Genomic DNA, 23,539 nt, shown 5'->3' on the forward strand with positions numbered 1-23,539 from the left:
GTGTCCATCTGCGGCTGATCAGACCAATACGAATGTTCTACCATAGGTTGGGAACAAATAATCCATGTGAACATTTGGGATGGATCCTCTAAATTTGTGCATCTTGCATTTCTTTTGGGCTACTTCAATTCTGCTTTGCTCTTAGAGCATATCACCTTCTCTGATGTGAGCGTGCCATGCTAAGCAGTCCTGTGCCAGTGTCTCCCATGTCACACAATCAAATTCAGAGTTCTTAAGAGAGACCTTGAGAGTGTACTTGTATCACTTCTTCTGACCACCGCATAAACACTTGTCCTGTGTGAGTCTCCGTAAAATAGTCTTTTTTGGCAAGCATACATTTTGCATTCAAACCACGTGGATAGATCACTAATTCTCTAAACTCCATGTCCCTGTCTGTGGTCTCTCTCTCTCTCTCCATATATATATGTATATATACACACATGCATTCACACATATACATACATACACACATACATGTACATATATACACACACGTGTGTGTTCACATATGTAAGATATTTTACCCCAGGTTGTTGTGAGGAATATGCATGTAAACTATGAAGTATCATATGAAAATGAATGCCTGCCCAAGACCCCATAGATTTACACCAGTCCATGTCTGCCCCTGGACCTTGACGTCAGTTTCTTGTGGAGGAAGATCCCAAGGAACACGCGGATTTGGGGATTAGTTTGATGATAAAACAATAATAATACCAAAAAAGCCCATTTAAGCTCTTTGGGTTAGAGGGATTGCAGGTGGAAAAAGAAAACCTTCTTTCTGATAAGGTCTTTGCTTTGGCAGCCCAAACTTTTGTCAAGAGAATTGCTGGACCTGGTGGCGTCACATTTCAACCTCAAAGAAAAGGAATATTTTGGAATAACATTTATAGATGACACGTAAGTATATTTTGCTGGTTAAAGTTTCTTACACTTTTACTTGGTGAATGAACGTGCTGTCATTTGTGAGAAATGAGCAAATATTTTCAATCTGATTCTGAGAATATAAAGTACCTACGGTACATAGCAAGGGGAGTTTTCATTCTGACAGTAGAAAAGGGAGGGAACTGACTGATTGATGTTGATTCTGGGGTGCTGGTGTGCATTTTTAGGAGTTTTTATAAGGAATTTGTATCTGTCTTCTGTTATCTATATACATCTCTGTTTGAATGGAAAAACTGACTTATTCAGCATATACACCAGAGAGGTAAATGTAGGTTCCACATTTTATAAGTTGGTATTGTAACTTTAATGTTGCCAAATTCAAGAAAAGGTAGCGTAAATGTTTTAAAATTTATCTCCTTTGAGAAGATAACATCATGCCCTGTATCAGTTCTCAAGTTCCAGTACAGGACTCCCCTTCTCATTCAGGGTTATGTTCTAGAGATCCCCGACATAGTGAAATTCCTGAGTGTTTAGAGATACTTTGGACAGCTGCTTTTTGCTTCAAAGCTCTTCTTTTTCAGTGTTCTCTTAATTATTAATTATACCAAAAAGTGAACCTCTTTTTAGTTTTGGAAGTTATCTTCTGAAAAATAAATTTGTATCTTCATCTTTTTTGTTTTTATATTTTCCTCCCATGTCACCCTTCCTATCCTCTGCCAGAGGCCATCCATCGTAATAAGGAAGAAAAGAAAAACATTTACAAAACCAATCAACATAGTGAAAAGTCTGCCATTCTTTGCAGTATTCTGTACCTGTGGACCCCCCTCCCCACCTCCACAAAGGATGGAAGAGATAAATGGAAGATGTCTTCTTCAGTCACCTCTTTGGGGTCAAGTTTGGGCTTTATCATTTCCCAACATTTTGTTGGTTTCATTCTTGTTCTTTCTGTTGACAGAACTCTATGTTGAATAGCTTGGAGTTTTTGTTTACCAACGTCCCAGTGTTAGTGACAGTCTTATTTTCACAAAAAGAGCCACACTAAGCTCAGGAATTGATGGCAGCAGAAGCAGTGAACCTGGCTTCCAGGAATGTAATGATGTAACCCATGATAGACCATCCAGGCACATGCTGAATTTTCAAAACATAAAATACCAAATCCTCGAATCTGGAGGGTATCCTGGACAGTCGTCCTCCACCCCAACAAAAGGATTGTATTCCAGATTTCCTGTTGCTCCCTTATTTCCATATTCACCTGACTAATCCATTTTAAAAAGTTTTACAGAGACTGCCATGTCCTCAGGATCATGCTTGATAGAGTAGCTAATACAGAATCAATATAAAGCCTGATCCCAGCCCTTCAGAATCTTACAATTTGAAATGTCAAAAAGAAAATCGTAGGTCCTGTGAAGTTCGGACAGAGAATTCCACAGCCATCACTGCTCCCTGCCTTTGAGTCTCCCCCCCCCAGAGGAAAGTGGGGTGTAAATAACAGTTTTAGGGGGCTGTGGTCACAGAGCTGCTACTTTGATAGAACCATCATTTCATTATAGAATCCCAGATTTTCAGAACAGAAAGGACGATCAACAGCCATTCAGTCCAACCAAGTCCCTGAAAGAGAATTCCCATTACAACATAACCAATTAGTTATCACCCAACAACTGCTTTGAGACATCCAATGACAGAGAACCCATTGCTAACCAAAGTGACCAATTCTACATTGGGATATCTACTGACATCAAGCCTCAATTTGCCACACTGTAACTTCTGCTCATTTGTTACTATAGTGCTGCAGTCTGAAACAGATCAAATTGAATCCCTGTTCTACCTGATGCTTTCAGATACTTGGCCTTTATACCATAGTCTCATGAATCTCCTTGTCTCAAGGCTAACCATTTCCATCCATCTCCTTTGACTGATCTCCATATGATTTAGACTCCCAACCCTTCACCATCCTGACTGCCCTCCTTTGGACACCCTCTAGTTTATCAGTCTGTAACACCCAAAATTAAACAGATAAAATAAATACGATCAGACCAGGGCAGTGTTCAGGAAGACAGTCAACTCCTCATTCCTTGAAGTTATGCCTCTCAATTCAGATCAACATTACAATAGCATTTTTAGATGTCACATCACACAGCCTACTGAAACTCCCTGCTTTGTTTCAGACAAATGTTTGCTTAACCATCCCCCTTCATCTGACACTTGGAAAGTGCATTTTTTAAACCCAATTGTAAAGTTTTACATTTACCCCTATTAACTTTCATCTTATTAGATTCACCCATGAGTTGAAGTCTGTCAGGAACTTTCTGGCTCGTGAGGTCACATTGTGTGTGCTAGCCATCTCTTCTAGCTTTAGGTCAATTGTGAAAAGTTGATAAGCATGGCTTCTATTCAAATAATTGATGAAAATGTTTTTTAAAAAAAGTACAGGGCTAAGCACTCTGGAGACATTTGAATGGAATCTCCAGCCAAGCTGACATTGAACCATTACTAAAGTACTCTTTGTGTCCAGATATTCAACCAGTTCCAAATCCTTCTAACAGTATTCACATATAACCCATGTCTCTCCATCTTTCAGAAGACTAGCATTATCTTGGTGTAGAAGTCCATGCACAAGTATAAATCAAAACCCCTCCATGCCCTCTCACCCTTTGGGATTATTCCCAATCTATTTCCCAAGGTTTTTTTTTTTTTTAATAGATGATCCACTGAACATCTCTTTAATACCTTGTGGGTACCAATGTAGCATCCAGGCCATCCATCCATTGTGTCTTCTTAACTATCTTACATCAGCAACTTGCTTCCTTTTCCAGCTATCCATGTCCTCAGTGAGGCCTTTTATTCCCTTGTTCAGGTACAAGTTATCTTTGGGAACATATTCTGTGCACTGCGTGTCTTGTCATTTTGATTCTTCTGGGATCATGCTCACAGGATAATAGACTTAAATGTGGAAGTGACCTTGGACCCATCATGTCCATCCCTTTCCTTTGACACATGAGGAACCTGGAGGCTGAGAGATGTTAAGTGACCTGCCTAGAGTAACACAGCTAGGTAGCGTCTGAAACAGGATTTGAACTCAGGTCTTCCTGACTCAAAGTCCAACACTCAACCTATTAAGCCACCTAGCTGCTGCTATGATCCATAATCATATAAAGTGCTCTATGATCCATAACCATATAACATCATCAGGGGCATTTTGGCATTAAGAGATGGGTTTTTCTAAGAGCAAGCAGTTTGGAATCTCTGAAAGTGACCCAGGATTTTCCAAAACATTCTGGCCCACTTTTCTCCTTCCTGAACGATGGAGACAAAAACTATACGTATGAAGACATACGGCATCAGTAGAAAGCGAATAAAGATAAATATATACAAAGCAGTTGCCTCCAACTCAAACTTCTTTGTTCTGTATTTAAGTCACTTTTCCCAGTCCCTTAAGTGCCCTGTCCTTATGTGGTACTTAGGACCAGAACATGACCATTTCCAAATGTGGTTGCTTCCATTATGGGCACAGATGAAAATAGATGGCTATGAAAAGACAGGCAGATGTGTTCTATTTCAAGACTGCTGGGGTTTTTTCCTTCCTCGCAGTTTCACATAGGAATGCTGTCAGGATAACCTAACGGATGGAAAAGGAAGAGTCTTAATCTTGGACCCAGAAGACGCAGGCCTTCTGGGTTCAAGTCCTAAGTCTGACACTTACTCTCTGTATGATATGTTTGACTTCTCTCTCAGAATCCCAGAATTCCAGATGACCAGTGGTCCAGCTTCTGCTTAAAGATCTCCAGTGAGGGCAAATCCATTACCTCCCAAGGCAAACCATTCATTCCATTTTGCAGTAGCCTACATGGGGAGATCTCAAGCCTCAGATTTTCCTCTTGGAAGCAACTTTGGCTTTTGCCTTTGGAATCAAACAGCTCATGATTCATGAGAATCTTTCAAGTCTCATCTCCCTATATACCCTTCTCTTCTTCAGGCTAAGCATCCTCAGGTCCTTCACTGGGTTCTTGTCATCTTAAAATACTTTATCAATGTGGGCTGATTTTTTTTAATGAGTTGGATCCTATGCTCTCTCTTGGCTCCTGGAATCAAGCCTTGGCCCCTGACTTTCTGAGGTGGCTTTGATCATTCGGCTCACCATCATCTTCTCTTCTGTCTGGGTTTCCCCCTTTTTGACTTGTCCAACGAAGAGACGATATGGTACAGTAGAGGGAGAAAGCTGGACTTAAGGTAGGAAGAATTGGGTTCAAATCTGCCTCCGATGCATATTGGCTTGTGACCCTGGGAAAACCTTTTAGTGCCCCAGGCAGCTGTCTAAGACTAGATGTGGCAGATGAATTTTTGATCTATTTAAGTAGAAGGAGTTTCCTCACCAGAATTCCCAAGTCTGATGAAATCACACTGTCTAGTACAAAGGAATGAGGTAAAAACAAACTTGTTTTCTACTGACCCTGATTTTGAATTGTTGAATCTGCAACTGTGATCATATCTTGGTGTTAAAGGTTCCCTTTAATGTTTCCAGTTGCCTGATTATGACCCTACACTGACCATGGCCTTAGAGAAATCTTTTCCTCTTATCTGGTAAACTATCTCTAATAGTAGATAATTTAAAAAAAAAAAAAATCAATTCTTCCATCTTTCCCTCTCCACCAGGGACCACGATGATGACCTGCTCTTGTCATAATTTAACTCCCTGTGTCCTAAAGACCATTGCTCCTAATTAATCAGATTTAGGACCACAAAGCAGAAAAATTGGAGAAGGGGAGGACAGGCAATAGGGTAGCAAGAAGGAAGAGCAGTGGTTAGAGTGCCAGACCTGAAGTCAGGAAGACTTGAGTTCAAATTCAACCTCAGACACTTGCTAGCTGTGTAAGCTATAGGCAAGTCACTTAACCTTTTTTGCTAGGGGTCCCCATGGATAGAACGCGGGGCCTGGAATCAGGAAGACTCATCATTCTGAGTTCAAATCTGGACTCAGACACTTATGGGCAAGTCACTTAACCTTGTTTGCCTCAGTTCCTCATCTGTAAAATGAGCTGAAGAAGGAAATGGCAAATCACTCCAGTATTTCAGCCAAGAAAACCCCAAGTGGGGCCAGAAAAAGGTCAGACGCAACTGAAAACAACCAAACAACTAGGATAGCTTTTTGGAGGGTCTTGAAAGCCACCCCAAGAAGTGTGGGAGTTCATTCAGTGGGAAATAGCTGTGAAATAATAGTGAGCAATTCGAAATACTATATCCTTAAGTGGTTCTTTGAGGAACCTAGATCAGGAGGGGAGGTTGGTCAAGGAGGGCTTGTGATCAGGGATGACATCAAGGAGGAACAGGAAGGATGAGTAAGATTTGTACCGACAGAAAGCGAAGGCACTGGATGGAGGGCAGGAAGAGTAGACAATGTGAGCAGGAGGCACAGAAGGATTGTGGGACAATGAGGAGTCCAGGGGCGAAGCTGGAGAGAGTTGGACTCAGTGACCTCAAAAATCCCTCCCAAGCTCTCTCTAATTGCTGTGATCTGTGAACTGGAAATAAGGTTAGTTCAATGGATTGGGGGGAGGGGAGGCCAGGAGAAGTTGAATGGAGAGAAGATATTTGGAGAGCCTTGAGAGCAGAACAAAAGAGAGCAGCAAACCGAGAGCCAGGGGGCATCTTTGAGCAAATGAGTGAAAGCTGTCTTCAAATGAGTTTCATTTGTAAGTGACACAAATTGGAGGATGGGAAGACTGGAGATTGAGAGGCTATTTAATCAAGTGACTGGTGAACAGCTAGGCTCACTTAGATACTGCGGACTGACACATTATACCGTTCAGACTTCAGGACCTCTTCAAAAAGAAAAACATAAATGAATTCCTTAAATAAAATGGACACTTTTCTTTCCTTGCTGAGCATCATGGAATTTACTTCTTAAAACTGTTTTACAGGAGAAAATTCCACATACATTGTATAGCCTCCCACAGCACCCTCCTTAACATAACAAAACTTGGATTTGGCTACAATGGCTGAAATCCACAGTCATTTCAGGAAGGTTTTCTGCCAAAAGTCTTTGAGAAACAGAGTTTCTTTCCACACAAATTACAGTAATAATAATTCTTTTCCACATGACCAAGTGAAGGTAAAGGCCTCACCAAAACTGTCACATGGGTGGGAAGGTAACCTCTCTCCCTTACTGGTGTTTATTTCGAGAAGAAGTTGGTTTTTATGATTGTCAGTCCCCACCTTTCTGGAGACCATGCCTGGAAAATTGTTTCTTTCAAGGGTGTCTCCTTGGAATGTTTTGGTCAGAAGCCTAGTACTTTCCCTTTGCCTTGTAAATATTTTTAGTAAGTATTTTTTCTCCTAGTGTTTTTTTCCCCATAAAACAACTGAATCTGATCCCACCCAGACTACTACTGTTCCAGTACAGATGACACATTAGACTCTTAACAGTTGTTAGGGTTTTCTAAGATCAGAAAAATTAAACCTGTAGTACAGTGGGTATCTAGTTAATGAAAATGGTTTGCTTTTGGGCATTCAGATCAAGGCTAGAAGTGCAGGAAGGAACTGCAATTTCAGGAGCATGAGAGAGCTCCCATTATGGGAACTCCCTCCACCAGCATAGATCTGTAGGTCACAAACTACTAATCATTTAAGCAGCTAGATGGCATAGTGAATAGAGGGTTGGACCTGGAGTCAGGAAGACCTCAGTTCAAACCCTGCCTCAAACACTTACTAACTGTGTGACCCTGGGTAAGTCACTGAACCTCTGGGAGAATAGACATAGATATAGATTTTCCAAATAAATGCAAGCCAATCAGGGAAGGGTCTGGTACTAATAGCTAGGGGGAGTCAGGAAAGACCTCTTGTAGGAGGAGCATTTGATCTGAGCTTTCAAAAAATCTAGGGAACCTTAGAAGTAGAGGTAAGGAGGGAGTGTGGTATATTCCAAGCTTGGGAGAAAGGGCACAGACAGGGAAGCAGAATGCCCTTTCTGAAGAAAAGCAAAGCCAAAATGACTGGACTAGATGGTATATGAAGAGGAATGATGAATGATGAGGCTGGAAAAATAGATTACAGTTAGTTTCTAAAAGAGTTTTTAAGTGCCAAGCAGAAGAATTTTTATTTGATCCTAGAGTTAATAAGGAGTCAATGGAGTTAATAAGTAGAGGAGTGATGTGGTCAGCCCTGCCACTCATTTGAGGAAAAATATTTTGGCAGCAGAGTAGAAAATGGATTGGAGTGGAAAGGGATTTGAGGGAGAGGGGAGACCAGTTAGAAGAGTCTGAATGAGCAGAGGAAAGGGATACATACTAGGGATTTTGTGAATGTCAGTAAGAAGGGTTTGATAATTGACCAGATTTGTGGGGTGAGTGAAAGTGATCACTATGGAAGATGGATGGGAGAAGGCAGAGGCTTGAGACCGGATCAGGAGGTAGTTGTTAAAAAAAAAAAAAAAGTCCAGTGTCTAGTTCAACTGCTCATGTTTTACAGATGAAGAAATTGAGACTGAAAGAGAGCTGACAATTTCACCAGGTGTATTTAGTATGCCCGACAACTCCGAGGCTGGGCATGGGATATAAGAAATCATCATTACAGAAACAAAAGTGATTATGAAGTCATGTGATTGATGAAATCAGTAAAAACCAGTCTGCACCTGGAGACTCCAAGGAGTTTAATGATTTTTTTTTCTGCCTCTTCTCGGTAAAATCTGCCTTCCTCCCCATATTCTTCCCTGCGTGGAGTGTCAGCTCGGCTCCTCTAGAGGGCAGTAGAGCTCTCCTTAGTTAGTAACACTTGCCTTCCTCAGTGACTGGCTTCACCTTTGCTCTTTCTCTAGCTTTGTGGTCCCTTTGTTCTGGATTCAAAAGACCCTGTAATTTGGATAAAAACTGACCCCTAAGTATTGGAAGCAGGCTTAGTAAGCCATCAGTCCCATAGGCCAGAGAAACAGAACAGATAAGATCACAGGGCAAACCACTTAGCACCCTCATTTTCTGCAAATGCAGAAAGACTTGTTGAGTTTCTAGCTTGTAGTCCTCCTGTCTCTGAGTATTTCAGTGGTCTTCTCTGGCCCCCTGCTGCGCTGACAGATCTCACATCACTAATATTAAAGAAACCTCTTCTGAAGGTCGCACCTCTGGGAATGAGCCAGGGAGGATTCCTAAGTGTTCTTGGCAGTTTAGATCAAATCTTTAAAACTTTTTGAATCATGAACTACTGAATTACCAAAAAGTCTGCATGTTTTCCCTCGTCAGTTGGACATGAAATGGGATGAGCGACAGTCAGTTTTCATGAGATTCGGTGCAAATACTTTTAAAATAATACACTTTATTGCTATGTCGCCATCATGACCAAATTTGGCCCAGCAGAAGAGATGAGGAAATATTCTTCCCTCTTTTTGTGGGAAAGGTGAAGAAATGTGAGTGTGGAATGTTATACACACTATAAGACAAGTATCAGTTGAGTTTTCTTTATTTTTTTTCTTTTTTTACAAGGGAAAACTCACTGATGGAAATTATGTTGGGAAATTAATGTTACAAGATTCAAAAATTTTTAAATATACTCAAGCAAACAGAGTGCTATCTTGTATTATGTATACCTTTTGGTTAATTGTGTGATGAAGAAGGTATGGTCCACGATCGAGAATATTGCTTGTGAAAGGCTGTTTCCTTCCCATATTTCTTCATCAGAATCCCCTTCAATCCTGTGGAAATCATTTGAAGAGAGATTTTAGAGAGATAAGAAAGCAGGCATATGGGCTTATAGTTATTGGTGGCCTGTCATTCTCCACTTTGGAGTTATTACCATCTGTGCCTTTTTGCAGTAATTTGCTATCTTCCCCCTCTTTGAGATGTTTTAAAGATTCTCCCCTCAATGATTACAAACGTGTGCTGCTCCTGGCAAAGATTTCTTCTTTGTGTATTTAATTTGGTCCAACTACTTTTCTCTTCTTTATTACCATTTCCTCTTCTTCATACAATACATTGGGACCCAAGTGTTGAGTTCAGCTATGATAATAATTTGTCACTGAAAAGCTAACAAATCTTTTTTTTTTACTGTTATCCTTCCATTTTCATTGATAAATGTTCTTGGAATGATCTGTCTCTTCACTGTGTTGGGAAACTGTTTTGCTTACATAATAACCTCCATGACATTTGCAATTGACTTTTTCTTCTAAACCGGTGTTGCTCTTGGCTGTCGTATCACTCCACCTGGCAAGGAGATCGGCTGTTTTTTTGGCTGAGGCAGCTTCTAGCCTGTTTTGGCCTCCTTATTGGGGTGATTTATTTACACCACTTAAACTCCTTCAGGAAATAGTCTTAGTCCATATTAATGTCCTTTCCTTTACCTGTTTTCCATTTTTAAGGGTCAGCAATCCATTTGAAGAAGCTGATTTGGAGCTATTATAATTGCACAAATTATCTTCTTAAAGGATTGAACTAAATGATCTTCAGCTCCAGAACCTTAAGATACAGCACCATATACTTAATGAAAAGTGGTTAGAGACCATAGGCTTGGAATTTAGTTTTGCTACTTCCTGCTATCTGGCCAAGTCACTTTACATTCTGTGCCTATATTTCCTCATCCAAGAAATGAAGATTTGGACTAAAGTATCTCGAAGACCTGTTCTATATCCTATAATTCTAGTCAATAGAGAACTACATATTTTTTAAAAAAGCAAATATATCCAAGTTCCTGAATAAGTTAATATTAATAAATAAATAAATAGCTGCTTTATTATTTCTTCCACAAACATACTCCTAGAAGTGTGCCTCTGGTAGTAATGGACTCTATTAAAAAATATTTCCCTTACTGAACTCTAGAATGTCTTATTTCTTCATGTTAAGGGATATAATTGTTACTTCCTATAACACAAGATAGGGTGAGAATCTAAACTGCACAGGGCCTGCCATCAGGAAAACCGGAGTTCATATCCAACCTTAGATACTTAATAGCTCTGTGACTCTGGGCAAGTCATTTAACCTTATTTGCCTCAGTTTCCTCATCTGTAAAATGAGCTGGGGAAGGAAATGGCAAAGCACTCCAGTATCTCTGCCAAGAAAACCCCAAAAGGGGTCAGAAAGAGTTGGACACAACTGAAATGACTGAACAGTAACAATTAAACACAGATAAGATGCTTTGATCAAACTTAATTTTTTAATTTAGTTGATGAAATTAGCAATTTTTAAAACTGAAATGACATGATAGTTTGGCCCAAGTAGCAAAACTCAAAGAAAGAGGGAAAAGTTGACATTCATTTTACTGGACTTTCTTTTTCCTTTTTTTGTGCTCATCCTATTTTTCCCCCACAGAGGTCAGAGCATTTGGCTGCAACTCGATCACCGAGTTCTCGACCATGACTTGCCCAAGAAACCAGGTCCAGCCACTTTGTACTTCGCCGTAAGGTGAGTAGTCATAGCCTTCCCCTGTACAGCTTGTCTCTAACATAAAAGGATTCTTAGTATAGGTCATTACAGGCAGAAGAAACAGCAGTATTGTTTCAAGAAATTATGACAGGGAGAATGATGCTTCATAATATCTTGGCTTGGGGGGCCAAGGTAAGCCAAATATCACATAGAATTGTTTTTGTTCATCTTTTGATGATGATTCAAAGTCAGATTTTATACATGTGAGCATTCCGTCCAACTTAGCAAGTATGCCTCTTTCCATCAGGTCCCACCTTCCTAAATTACTATGGCCCTAAGCTTTTACCATATTGATGACCCTTCTGGTGATCTGTCAAACTTAGATAGCTACACTGACTTTTGGACACAAACAGTTACCCCATTAGCATGGTCTTCAAGACCAGGGATGCCTCTGTTTCATGAGGGAGCATGAGAACAGAAACTTAGTGGAGATGACACATCAACAGGTCTTGTTAGCCTGGGAATGCCTTTCACCAACCTTTGAAATAATCTTTCTGTAACTTACAGTCTTAGAGAGGTCAGGAAACATGGGAATAAGCATTTATTTAGGCACCACTTTCTTATCTTAGCTTTTTAGGCATTTGTCTTTGGATTCCTCAAATCGTAGTTTCTTGTTCGTGTAGATTGTGCTTTCCCAGATACAGGCCTGTATGCTTTACAATAGTCACACTGAGTCATCATCTCCACTGTGACACGCAGGCTTGCCGTTGTTTTGACTTGGCTGTCCATACGTTCAGTGCTCTTATCAAGCAATCATTCTCTTATTCTTCAAGAGTCTGGTGAGATCCTTGTTACTGTTATTACCTCCAATTTCATAAGAATGGTGAAACCAATACCAAAGAGTTAAATGAGATGGCCCAGGTCATAGGACATGGAAAAAAATGGTGCTTTGGAAAATAAATATATGGGACACTTTTTCTTTTTTTTAAAAAAACTTAAGGGTTTTGCCCTTTCCAGTTGATTGTCTCCTTTCAAATGGCAGGCGTTCATACTGGACTGAGAAAACAGATCTGTCAATGATACTTCTCCCTCATCAAAAAAATCTCAGAGCTGGCAGGAGCCTCAGCAGCCATATCCTAAAAAATAAACTAATCCACTGCTGAAAATGAATCCCCTCTAGATGGCTCAGTGGATAGAATATCAGACCTAGAAGCAGGAAGATAGAGGTTCACATCTGGCTTCAGTTACTTATTCTTGCTGTGAACCTGGGCAAGTCATTTATTTAACTTTGCTTTGCCTCAGTTTTGTCATCTGTAAAATGAAGATGATAGTAGCACCTAGTTCCCAAGATTGTTAGGAAAATAAAAAGAAATAATATTGTAAAGCATGTTACAAACCTTAAAGAGCTGTGTCTGTGCTAGTTGTTGCTGTACCTGACACATGATCTTCCGACCTGGCCTTAAAAACCTCCAGTGAGGGGCAGTCCATTGATAACTTCTTAAAGCAGCCCTTTCCATTTTTGGATGGCTTTTATGTTTAGGAAATTTTGCCTTTACACTCAGTCTCTCAGAGGTAGCAGATAAGAGTTGACTTGATTACTTTGTACCCTACAGAAAAGGGCATTTTTTATCTACCCACTTGATTATTTGGGGCAGCTAATTGGCTCAGTGGATAGAGTCCTGGGCCTAGAGTCAAGAAAACTCATCTTCCCCATTCAAGTCTGACTTCAGATATTTACTAGCTTTGTGACCCTGGACAACTCACTTAACCCTGTTTGCCTCAGTTTCCTCATCTATATAATTAACTGGAGAAGGATATGGCAGTCCACATCAGTATCTTTACCAAGAAAACCCCAAATGGGGTCAAGAAGAGTCAAACAGGACTGAGCAACAACAATGTAGTTATTCATGTTGATTAAGCACCTAAATAGAAGGATAGTTAAAGACCCAAATGGTGACTGCTGGTCTGCTTTAAGCTCAGCAACTGTTCAAGTCCCTGTGGCTGTGGGATGCAGCTGTTCATAGCAGCTTTCACTGCCTTTCAAGGTCAAGGGACTCAGAGCCAGAAGAGACATGACAGACCATCTAGGCCTAGCAGGCTTCTTAACTGGAGCCCTGAACTCGGGCTGCTTTTAGAGGGTTCTTTTGGTTGGTTGGGTTGGGATTTTTTATATTTAGATGATTGTGTTTCATTTCCTTTGCAACTCTATATGTTTTATTGTATGCATTTAAAAAAATAATTCTGAGAAGGGGTCCCTGGGCTCCATCAGGCTGCCAAAGAGTCCTCAGATCCAAAAAAAATACAAATACAGAGGTAAAGTGCTTCATAAATTGTACCCTAGTCTTTGTAAAAAGGACTAAATTGACAAGAGAATCTGCTCATGAGATATGGGAAAGTAAACCTTTCTCCCTAGAAGCCACCTCGAGGATGCCAAGTCCAAATGCCAGGGATGGATTTTATAGAAGGAGCACTTTCACTCTGTCACTGCCATAGAGATGAAAGAAAACTAACCAAGAGTCAGAGGCATCTAGCTTTCCTTTTACAGTCACCTTTTCCTTTCTTACAAACTTCATCTGTTTTTCTATGTAGGAATCTCAAAAAGGTCTAATAAATGAAGGCAGATGGATGGATGGATGGATGGGTGGATGGATGGATGGGTGGAGGGATGGATGGATGGGTGGATGGATGCATGCATGCATGTGCACGTAACTACTATATACATCTCTTCTCCCTTGTATTAGAGAAGGATTAGCAGCATCCAGACTCCTCCAGCTTTCTGTGGGATGTTCTTGCCCTTGGCTCGTTATCTCCCTCTAGATTATCTCCCACAAACACATGTGCCTGGTCGGAGGCCTGCCACTAATGCAGCCCAGATGTGGGCTTCTGAACAGCTTGAGAGGACACAAGGGTATTTAAGCAGAAAAGTGAGGCTATAAGCAGTGACCTCATTGGGGAAGTTCCCATTCCCTCGGATCCTTCAGAGAGTGCCCCATGGAGGCACGGGGGGAGAGATGGGGAGTGCAACATGGGACCATTGCTGGAGGACTTCTCCCCACCCAGGGCGGTTCTATTGTTCCTCTTTCTTCCTCCTCTCCTCCTTTTGGCCTCTTCTCTGCTGTGTTTTCCATTCTCCTTTTCAATTCATTGCTTAAGCCTTTGGGATGGGAGCGCCACCTGCTGGCAGTGCTTAACTGTGTTGGTAGCTCCCCCTGAAGGCTGTTTCCTGGTGCTTTGGAGATAGGAGAGTTTGGGGTCCTATTAATTGCAGAGGTCAAAGAATGATCATGGAAGCATCTCGAACTCTTGTCTATGTATCTCCAGTGCCCAGCACAGTGTCGAGTATGGAGAAAGTACTTGTCGACTGACTGATTAGGGAAACTGAGGACCACTGATAAATCTAGAATGGCCTCCTAGGCCATTCACCTCAACCTCCTCACTTTCCAGATGAGCAGACTGAGACCCAGGGAAGTTGTGACTTCCCATGGTCACAGTAGGGAGTAAGTACATTAGTAATGGAAGCATGCTAGGTACTTAAATACCCTGGTCTGATTTTTTTTAATATTTGTCTTTCACAAAGAATAGATTCCTGAAGGGACAACTCCTGAGTCACAAGCATACCTACACACAATAACAACGCCAGACTTACTAGAGTACTTTAAAGTTTGGGTCCTACATCATAGACAGATCTAGAGCCAGAAGGATCTCAGAAACTCTCTGGTCCAAGTCCCTCATTTTACAGATGAGGAAACTGAGCCCCAAAGAAATCCCATGATTTGTCACACAGCTAGCAAGTATGTGGTAGCAACAGCTGTCATCTCTGTGCTAATTTAAGTTTGTGAAGCCCTGAATATGAGAGGTTTGTACTGGTGTTGATCCTGTCTTCAGTGCAAGATCCAGCTTATTGGAAACAGGAGAACTCCCAGAGCTTGTTGTCTGTGCTAAGGAATGTGATTAAAAACCCCAGAGAAATAACAGTTTACATCTCCTTTAAGCTAAAGGCTCTTGGAAGATGTACGACTTGGGAGAAGTTCTTGGCTCCCTCATCGGGCATCAGTGGGCTCCTTGCCCAGCCTCCACCTCCCACCTGAGTAGGTTTTCTAGTGCAAATAAGGGAGTGGACTGATGTAATTTTGATTGAGCTTGTACTCTGTGTGCCAGGCACCAGGCCTAAACAAAAGACGATGATCCTCACCCCTAAAGATTGTGGAATTGCAGCTGTGAGCAGGAAGGGGATCTTAAAGGTTGGTTCATTCAGCCCACTCATTTTGTAGATAAACTGAGGCTTACCTCAGGCATTTACTGAATGTGACCCACTGAACTTGTCTGTGCCTCAGTTTCCTAAAATGAGGGGGTTGGACTCAATGGCCTCCAAGATCCCTTCCAAGTCCTAAAACAGTGATCTCTTGAAGTGACCTCCCCAAAGTCACACAGGTAGCAGCGCTGGGATTTCAACCGAGGTTCCTGCTCTGAAGCCAGCATTCCTTTACCCAGTCATACCGTCATGTGCTGACTTGCGTGTGACTTCCAGAGAGCCGGCAGCCTCCCCACCCATTCATGCCTGATCGATTCCGTGCAGTCCTCCTGCTCTTGTTCCTAGTCCCTGTCGTTATAACTAGCAGTTAAATATAAAGAAGTAACAGTAGTTTCCATTTCACTTTATTTTTCAATTAACAAGCATTATTTTCTCTCCTCCCACTGATCCCCAAGTTAGATGAAAAAGAAGAGCCAAACCCTTGTCACCAGTGTGTACAGCCAAGCAAAAGAAACCCCCCAGTGCCTGTGTGCAGAGTCATTTCTCACTCTGCCCCTTCTGTCAGGGGATGAGCTTAACTTCACAGGGGTCTTCTAGAACCATGAGCATGACAGTCCTCTGGACCAAGCTTCATCTTCCCTCCTCACTGATCCTGTGGCAATGGTGGGCTTTGCATTGATCAGCATTCTTACATCTTTCCAAGCTGTCTGACTTTCTAATATTGTTGTTATCATACAAAATGAAGGGAGTTCTGCCTGCTTTGTCTCACCAGACCGCATACTTCTTCCCAGATTTTTATCATTAAACACAAAAGAATTCCACACAGATTTCTTGGGCCTTCCCTAAAGGCCTGATTCTTGGCATTGGAATGATAAACAAGAACGGGGGTCATGTAAGCCAGGGTATCAAATGGGGCTCCTGAATAGGTCAAGAGGAAAGACAGCAGAAGCAGCCTCAGCATATAATCAATTAGAAGACTTCTCTAGGGCAGTAAGATCATGGGAGGAGTTAGAGGGGAAAGGATCTCAGAGCCCAAACCCCATTGTTTTATAGATGAGAAGAATGAGCCAGAGGTCATCTGACCTGTCCAAGGTCCCATGTCCAGTAACAGCTGTGGTGGACATTCTTCTCATGAATGAGTTGGGTCCTCTGCAGTGCTCAGATTCTACACACAGAGTATGTGTTCATACAGTTTTCAATTCATACAATTCAAGATTCAGACCCTATTCCTCTGAGCTCATCTCACCACACCTCGATTTATAGTGTGACATGGCAGGGTAAAGAGCAGGCACAAATTGAATCTGAGTTCAGATCCCACCAATGACATATTAATTCTGTGAGCCTCAGTTTCCTCATCTGCAAAATGGAGATAATAATATACATAGGAGCAAGCCTGCAGAGCTAATATGAGCTGAAATAAGAACAGCTAGCATTTCAGTAGCTCTTTAAGGTTTTCAAAGCACTTCACAAATATTATTTCATTTGATCTTTACAACAGCCCTGGGGAATATATGCTATTATTAGCCCCATTTTATAGATGAAGAAACTGAGGCAGGCAGAAGTTAAGTGACTTGCCTAGGGCCAGTGAATCAATAATGTTTATTAAGCACTTATTGTGTGCCAGACCATGTCCTAAGCTTTGGGACCATGTCCACTGCTAGTAAGTGTCTGAGATAGGATTTAAACCCAGGACTTCCTGATTGCAAGTTCAGCACTCTGTGCCACCTAGATGAGATGACCTATGCAATGCTTTTCAAACTTTAAAATACTGGAGGTGTCAGTCCTCCTCATCCTTATTATAGTGTCAGATTCTATTGGGGAGAGCAGGCAGTCAGGGGAACCTAGTTCAAATTCAGCCAAGTCACAACCTCTGCTTGTCTCAGTTTCCTCAACTGTAAAATGGGAATAATAGCACCTACCCCTGGGGTTGTTGTGAGGATCCAATGAGATGATATTTGTAAAGCACTTAGCACAATGCCTGGCACCCAGAGGGTACCATATAAATGCCAGTGATTATCATTCTTCCCCTCCCCATCTGGATCGCCTCCTGTCATTTATCATCAGCCATTTCCAACTGTTCTCTCCCTCCCAGTTTGCCCCCTAAGCACCTGCACCCACTCTGTTATGGACAAGAGCAGGATGTTGTGAAGACCATGGGGGAGGGTCCTGGCTCATATTCCTGACACATCTCTTAAGCCTGGGTAGGGAGAATATCTCCCTGGTTTCCTCTCCCACTTCCTGCCTAGCTCAGCACTCTGGGGCCCCAGATACTCAGATGGTTCTCTGAGAGACAATCATCCCGTGGGTGGGCAGCAAGCTAGGGCTAGCGTGCCTGGACAAGATTCTCCGGTTCTCTGACTCAAAAGCTCTTCAGCTCCCCTAGACATGGCTAGAAAATCTTGGTGTAATATAGAGCAATGAAAATTATGTTTCCCTGGAGTATTCTCCAGGCCAGTAATGGAAGGAAAATCTGATTCCTCTGAAGCCAGGAGAACATTTTGCCATTAGCCTTGCAGAGGTTAAAGAGACCATGGTGGACTCTTATTCACTAAGAACCAGACAAGATCTAGAAGGAGCAGATTGCTAGAACACACTTAAAAAACCCATTATGTTTCTCGTTACACTTGGCAAAGAAGGGTCATGTTTCAATATCCATTAAAGGTAATAACCTTCTTAGGACAGATGCCTCCAATGTAATCTCCTTGAGAGCAGGAACATTTTCATTTTATGTCTCTGTATCCCAACAAATGGCACATAATAGGTGCTTAATAATTTCTTGATAAAGACAAACAGAATAGTTTTGGAGGTGACCTGTTGAGTCTGTTGCCAGGTGCTTCTCAATTTTACCTTGGAAATATCTTAGGAATAAAGCCCCCTCTCTCCTCTGACCCAGCCGCCACCCTGGTACAGGCCCCTATCACATCATCTCAGGCCTGAACTATTACAATTGCCTGAGGGTGGATCTACCTGCCTCAAGTCTCTCCCCATTCCAGTCTACCCTCCACTCAGTTGTCAGACTGATCTACCTTAAGCATAGGTAAACCAATAACTCAGTCAGTGAGTCGGTCAGTAAACATTTGTGAAGTACATACAGTGTGCCAGGCACTACCCTAAAGGCTGGAGATTCAAATATAAAACTCTTGTCCTCAAGGAGAGTAGAATCTAGTAGAAAAGACAACACATAAAAGAATGGGAAGAAAAGGGGAGGGGCTTCCTAGGGCATGATGGGAAAACCAGAGAAGCCCCAAAATAGTGCAGCCAGGTGAGAGATGGGTGTTCTGAGCTGAGCACCGTCCAGAAATGGGATTTGGGGTTCAGGCTCTGGTGAGGAGAGGTGAAAGGTTCTGACAGGTTCTGGCAGGATGATGATGATGATCAAATATAAAATCCTGTTCATGGCATTCCAAACCTTTCCTAACCTGCCCTGTACCCCCTTCCTCCCCCACCTTCTGAATCCCCACACCACCACAAGTAAGCCGGATGCACCCTGCAGTCCAATGACAGTGGACTCCTTACAGTCCCTCCCCTAAGGTTCCTCATCTCCAGGTTCAGAGCATACTTCCTTCCCCCAGCTGGTTGTTAAACATTATGAGCATACCACCTGTGCTTTCCCTATGACACCACCCTATTCATTCTCTATATTTTCCCAATGAACTTAAGTTTCTGGCACATTGTACGTGCTTAATAAACGTTTATTGATTGCCTTTTATTTTTAAAGGAAGCTATACGTAATGGAGATTTGTGTTTTCACATATAATTCTCTTTTTCTATTCTACTTTCTATTCTGCTATTCTATGGGAATATTCTCCCTTTTTTAGGTGTACATTAAATTCAGAAAAATGACTTTAATAATTAAATACTGATTGCTAGAGTGCTGGACTTGGAGTCAGACATATCTGAGTTCAAACCCAGAATCAGATACCTAATAACTGTGTGACCGTGGGCCAATGTCTTTACCTCTCTCACACTCAATTTTCTAAAATATTTGTAAAGTACTTGGCAAACTTTACAACTACATAAACACTAGCTATCATTATTACTTAACCTCTCTCAGCCTCAATTTCCTTATATGTTAAATGAGGTTAATAATACCATCTACCTCCTAGGATTGTTGTAAGGATCAAAAGAGGTGATATATGAAAAGCACTTTGTAAACCTTAAATTGCAATAAAAATGTTAGTAATATTACTAATAATTAATAACTAGACTCCAGTGGGAAGGAGAGAAAATAAATGTTTGTAAAATAGAATAATAAATTGTTTTTAAAAACAAAAAGATAATAATGGTGACAAGAGAAGCTATATGGCTTAGAGAGCTGGCCTCAGAATCAGAAAGACCTCTGTTTAAGGACTGCCTTGAAAATATACTGACTGAATGACCCTGGGCAAGTCACTTAACCACTTAATGCCCAGGGCAATTGAGAAGCTTAGTGATTTGCCTAATGTCAAACAGCCAGGACCTATAAGAGGGAGAATTTGAACTCGTATCTTCCTGACTCCAAAGATGTCATACTGCTTCTCAATAGGAAACTACATACAAATCAAAAATATTTAGGTCTGGTATTATTGAAATATGAAAATGGGTCTAATTTTACTGTTTTATGTCAATATTTCTCCAGTTCCCTTTTATCAATGCCCCAGGACCATTCTGTTCAATTTAACAGGCATTTAGTAAACACTTACTATGTTTCAGGTACTATGTTAAGTTCTGAGGATAGTATTAGAGACCCAAAGAAAGGAAGAGACATCCCTGCCATAAAGAAGCCTACGAGTGGGATTGTGTGTGTGTGTGTACATGAATGCATGTGTGTGTTTGTACATGTACACATCTTCATAGAAATACATACACAGGCATACAGGTACATGTGCCTGTGTGTACATATATTTGCGTGTATATGTCATGTATGTGGGTGTTTGTGTGTATTTGCACACAGCTGCATATATTGTGTCTGTATGAGTGTCTATGAGAATGTATATGTGTTTTTGAATGTACACACATACATTTATATACATGCATATAAATATACAGTACACATGTGTGTTCATTCTTTGTACATACACATGTGTTTGTACTGTGTGTGAGATTGTGCATGCATATGTGTGCACATGTGTGTATTATTTGTGTATGGGTTTCTTACCATGAGTATGTGCATGTGTGTGTATGAGTAAAAAGCCAAAGCCTATATGAAAGGGAGAGAGCCTTGTTTACTACAGGGTGGAGAGGAGATGGTATGCCTTATGAACTTGCCTGTCGTGATCTCTAGGTTCTGCAAGTAGTTCAAGGCCACAAGTAGTTTATGGCCAGATTAGTTCCAAATATGTCATTGAACAGCCCCCATCTGGTTTGGCCTTACTTGAGGGACCCCTACCAAAGGAGTCAAAAGCTATGACTTCTGTTTCCAGGTCCACCTTTTGTACAAGTCGCTTCATCTCAGCAGGCCTCAGTTTCCTCATATGTAAAATGAAATTGGTCATTAGAAGGGAGAATGTCTAATTCTTCCAAGCCATAGACTCTATGACTTTATCAGACATGGACAAAGACAAAGGAAAATATGCTGAAAGAAGGAGACTGATGTCTGCTCACTAAAGACATCCTCTCCCTGGCACTTTCAAATTTCGAGATAAAAGCTGAGGCCATTGTAATATTTCAAGTCAGGGAATATGGATGTGTTGATAGAGGAACACTGCATTTGTGTGCTTTTTCTGTTTCTGCAGCTAAAGTCTTAAAAGAATGATGGTACTCGGGGTCCTCTCATAAGGAGGCAAGCAGCCTGAGGACTGAGCCGATGCTCTGGGAGCCTCATACCTGTCACCTTTCCAATGCCTGCCTTTCCCCCTCTGGCACAGAACACATACTCATCACTTCTGTGACATGGTCTCATTTCATTATCGAAGGATAACAAGGGAGCCTCTGGTGCTGATGGGAGGGGGAAAAAATGGGGCAGACATGGAAGATGTGAACCTTCACCAAGTGAATTGTCTTCTCGATTAGTAAGACACCGGAAACCAATTAAGGTTTATCTCCTGGCATACATACTTATTCACAAGGCAGTACCTCTTCTGAGGGCTGAATTTTTCATGTGACCACCTAAATTAAAATTTCTCCCTCTCTGGCATTCAGAAGAGAGTCTCTCAACAGGGAAAGAAATCACTGACTGTGGAAATCAAACTCTATGTTCAGATTCCATCTGATGTTTGCTGCCTATTTGACCCAGGAGAAGCCAGCTAATCACTGTCTAGACCTTGCCTGCAAAATGAAGGGTTTGGAGTAGATGGCCTTTGCAGAGATATGCTGGTAAATGTTTAACATCCAGCTCTCCAGAAGAAAAAAATGTACTCAACACACTTTTAAGCTTGATCTGCATCATTAACATTTTCTCTACCACTTTTTAAAGTCCAGACAATCAAAAAATGATTACCTCAAACTCTGATTTGTAAAATTTGCAGATTTCTAAAGTGTAAATGTTCACCAGGAAAATTAAACAATCAGCTGTGGTGGCCAAGGACAAACCAGCAGCACTGTCCTGGAGATCCTTTATAGCTTTAAGTAGAGCTTGAGGCTCAAAAATCCTTTCACCTCTAGGTCTAAATTCTATTATTGAATCAGGAGGTCTGTCACTTCTTGGTTTTACCTCAGGTGAATCATCTCATTCTTCTCTGCGTAAGATGAGAGGGTTTGAACTATCTGATTCCTAATGTCTCTTCCATCTCTAAATCCTAAAATTCTTTTGCAAAGAAAGCTAAAATGAAAGCCTTGGATGATATATTTAATTTAATTAAGAAGCCAGAGGTTTTTTTAATACTTTGTTTATTTAGTATTTGCATAGATGTTGTACCTAGCTACAGAATGATTTTCTATAAAAAAAAAAATTACAAAATCTTTCCTACATTGAAAAGATAACCCTTTCTGCCATTTGAGGTTTCTATAAATAAGATAGAATGGTATGGTCTTATGGAGGGATTCTTAACCTCAGATCCAGAGAAAAATTTCAGGGAGTCTGTAAATTTGGATGCTGAAAAAATATCTTTATTTTTCACTAATTGCTAACTAAAACTTGGCATTTCCTTCAATTTTGAATGTAGGCAGCAAAACATTTTGAGAAAGGATCCATAAGTTTCCCCAACTACCTAAGGAATCTATTAACACCTGCACACAAAAAGTTAAGAATCCAGGATCTAATACGAAGAGTATTGTTGAAAGACCAGGGCTTATAAATCACACAGTAACACACCTGTGTGACCTTGGATCACTCTGACCTTTGATTTCCTCATCTGTGGAATGAGGTAATTGGTCTTAGTGACCTCCAAGGTCCTTGACAAGCCTAGGCCTATAATCCAACATTTGTTTCAGTGGGATATCTCTTATTTAGACAATAAGACAGAGATTAAGATGACCTGGGATTTAATTGATAGAGGGAACTCCCAGAGGAGAAAATTTACTTTATACAATATAGGCTGGCATGAACTCAGTAATTTACTGTTGTAGAGAGTTGCCTGTGTCACTGAGTAGTTAAGGAACTTATCCAAGGTGGCAAACCCACCATGGGTCAAAGACAACACTTGAATCCAGGTCTTCCTGGGTCAGAGGTCAGCCCTCTTTGTGCTTTTTCCTGCTGCCTGTCATTTAGATGCTACCTCAGTCTCTATTTCTTCTACCTTAATGGATCTGTGATCTCATCCATGTTGGTACTCTTTCCCTTAATGCAGCTCACAGTGCAGCCATGTTTTCACTCTTAGAAACAATGCATTTACCTAAATACAGTTTCAGTCTGCCTGGGTGAGTTAGAGCAATAGTAAAGAGATTATTAAATTCTTCTGTTAATGACAGAAAGTGTTGGTTCAGATAATCTATCGAAATAGGAGAGGCAACCTGGATTAATGTATAGTTAGCTGTCCTCAAAATATCTCATTTAATTCTTGCAACAACCTTGGGAGGGAGATGCTATTATCTCCATTTTACAGATGAAGAAACTGGGACGAAGAGCAGTTAAGTGACTTGCCCTGGCTCACACAGCTAAGTAAACATGTGTGATAGGATTTGAACACAGGCCTGTCCAGATTCCAAACCC

The 23,539-nt window shown here is 41.1% G+C and overlaps 1 protein-coding gene across 4 annotated transcripts in view; it reads left to right on the forward strand.

The window, feature by feature from the left end:
* FRMD4B (FERM domain containing 4B) overlaps positions 1–23,539 on the forward strand; it is a 204,598-nt gene that overhangs the window by 58,575 nt on the left and 122,484 nt on the right. For all 4 annotated transcript variants that reach the window (XM_072598701.1, XM_072598702.1, XM_072598704.1 and 1 more), the window contains exons 3-4: positions 803–897; positions 11,166–11,258. In XM_072598701.1, coding sequence (XP_072454802.1) covers positions 803–897; positions 11,166–11,258 — 188 coding nt within the window. The remainder of the gene's footprint in view (positions 1–802; positions 898–11,165; positions 11,259–23,539) is intronic.

This window comes from Notamacropus eugenii, chromosome 3 (assembly GCF_028372415.1).
Source record: "Notamacropus eugenii isolate mMacEug1 chromosome 3, mMacEug1.pri_v2, whole genome shotgun sequence".
NCBI classification, from domain to species: domain Eukaryota; kingdom Metazoa; phylum Chordata; class Mammalia; order Diprotodontia; family Macropodidae; genus Notamacropus; species Notamacropus eugenii.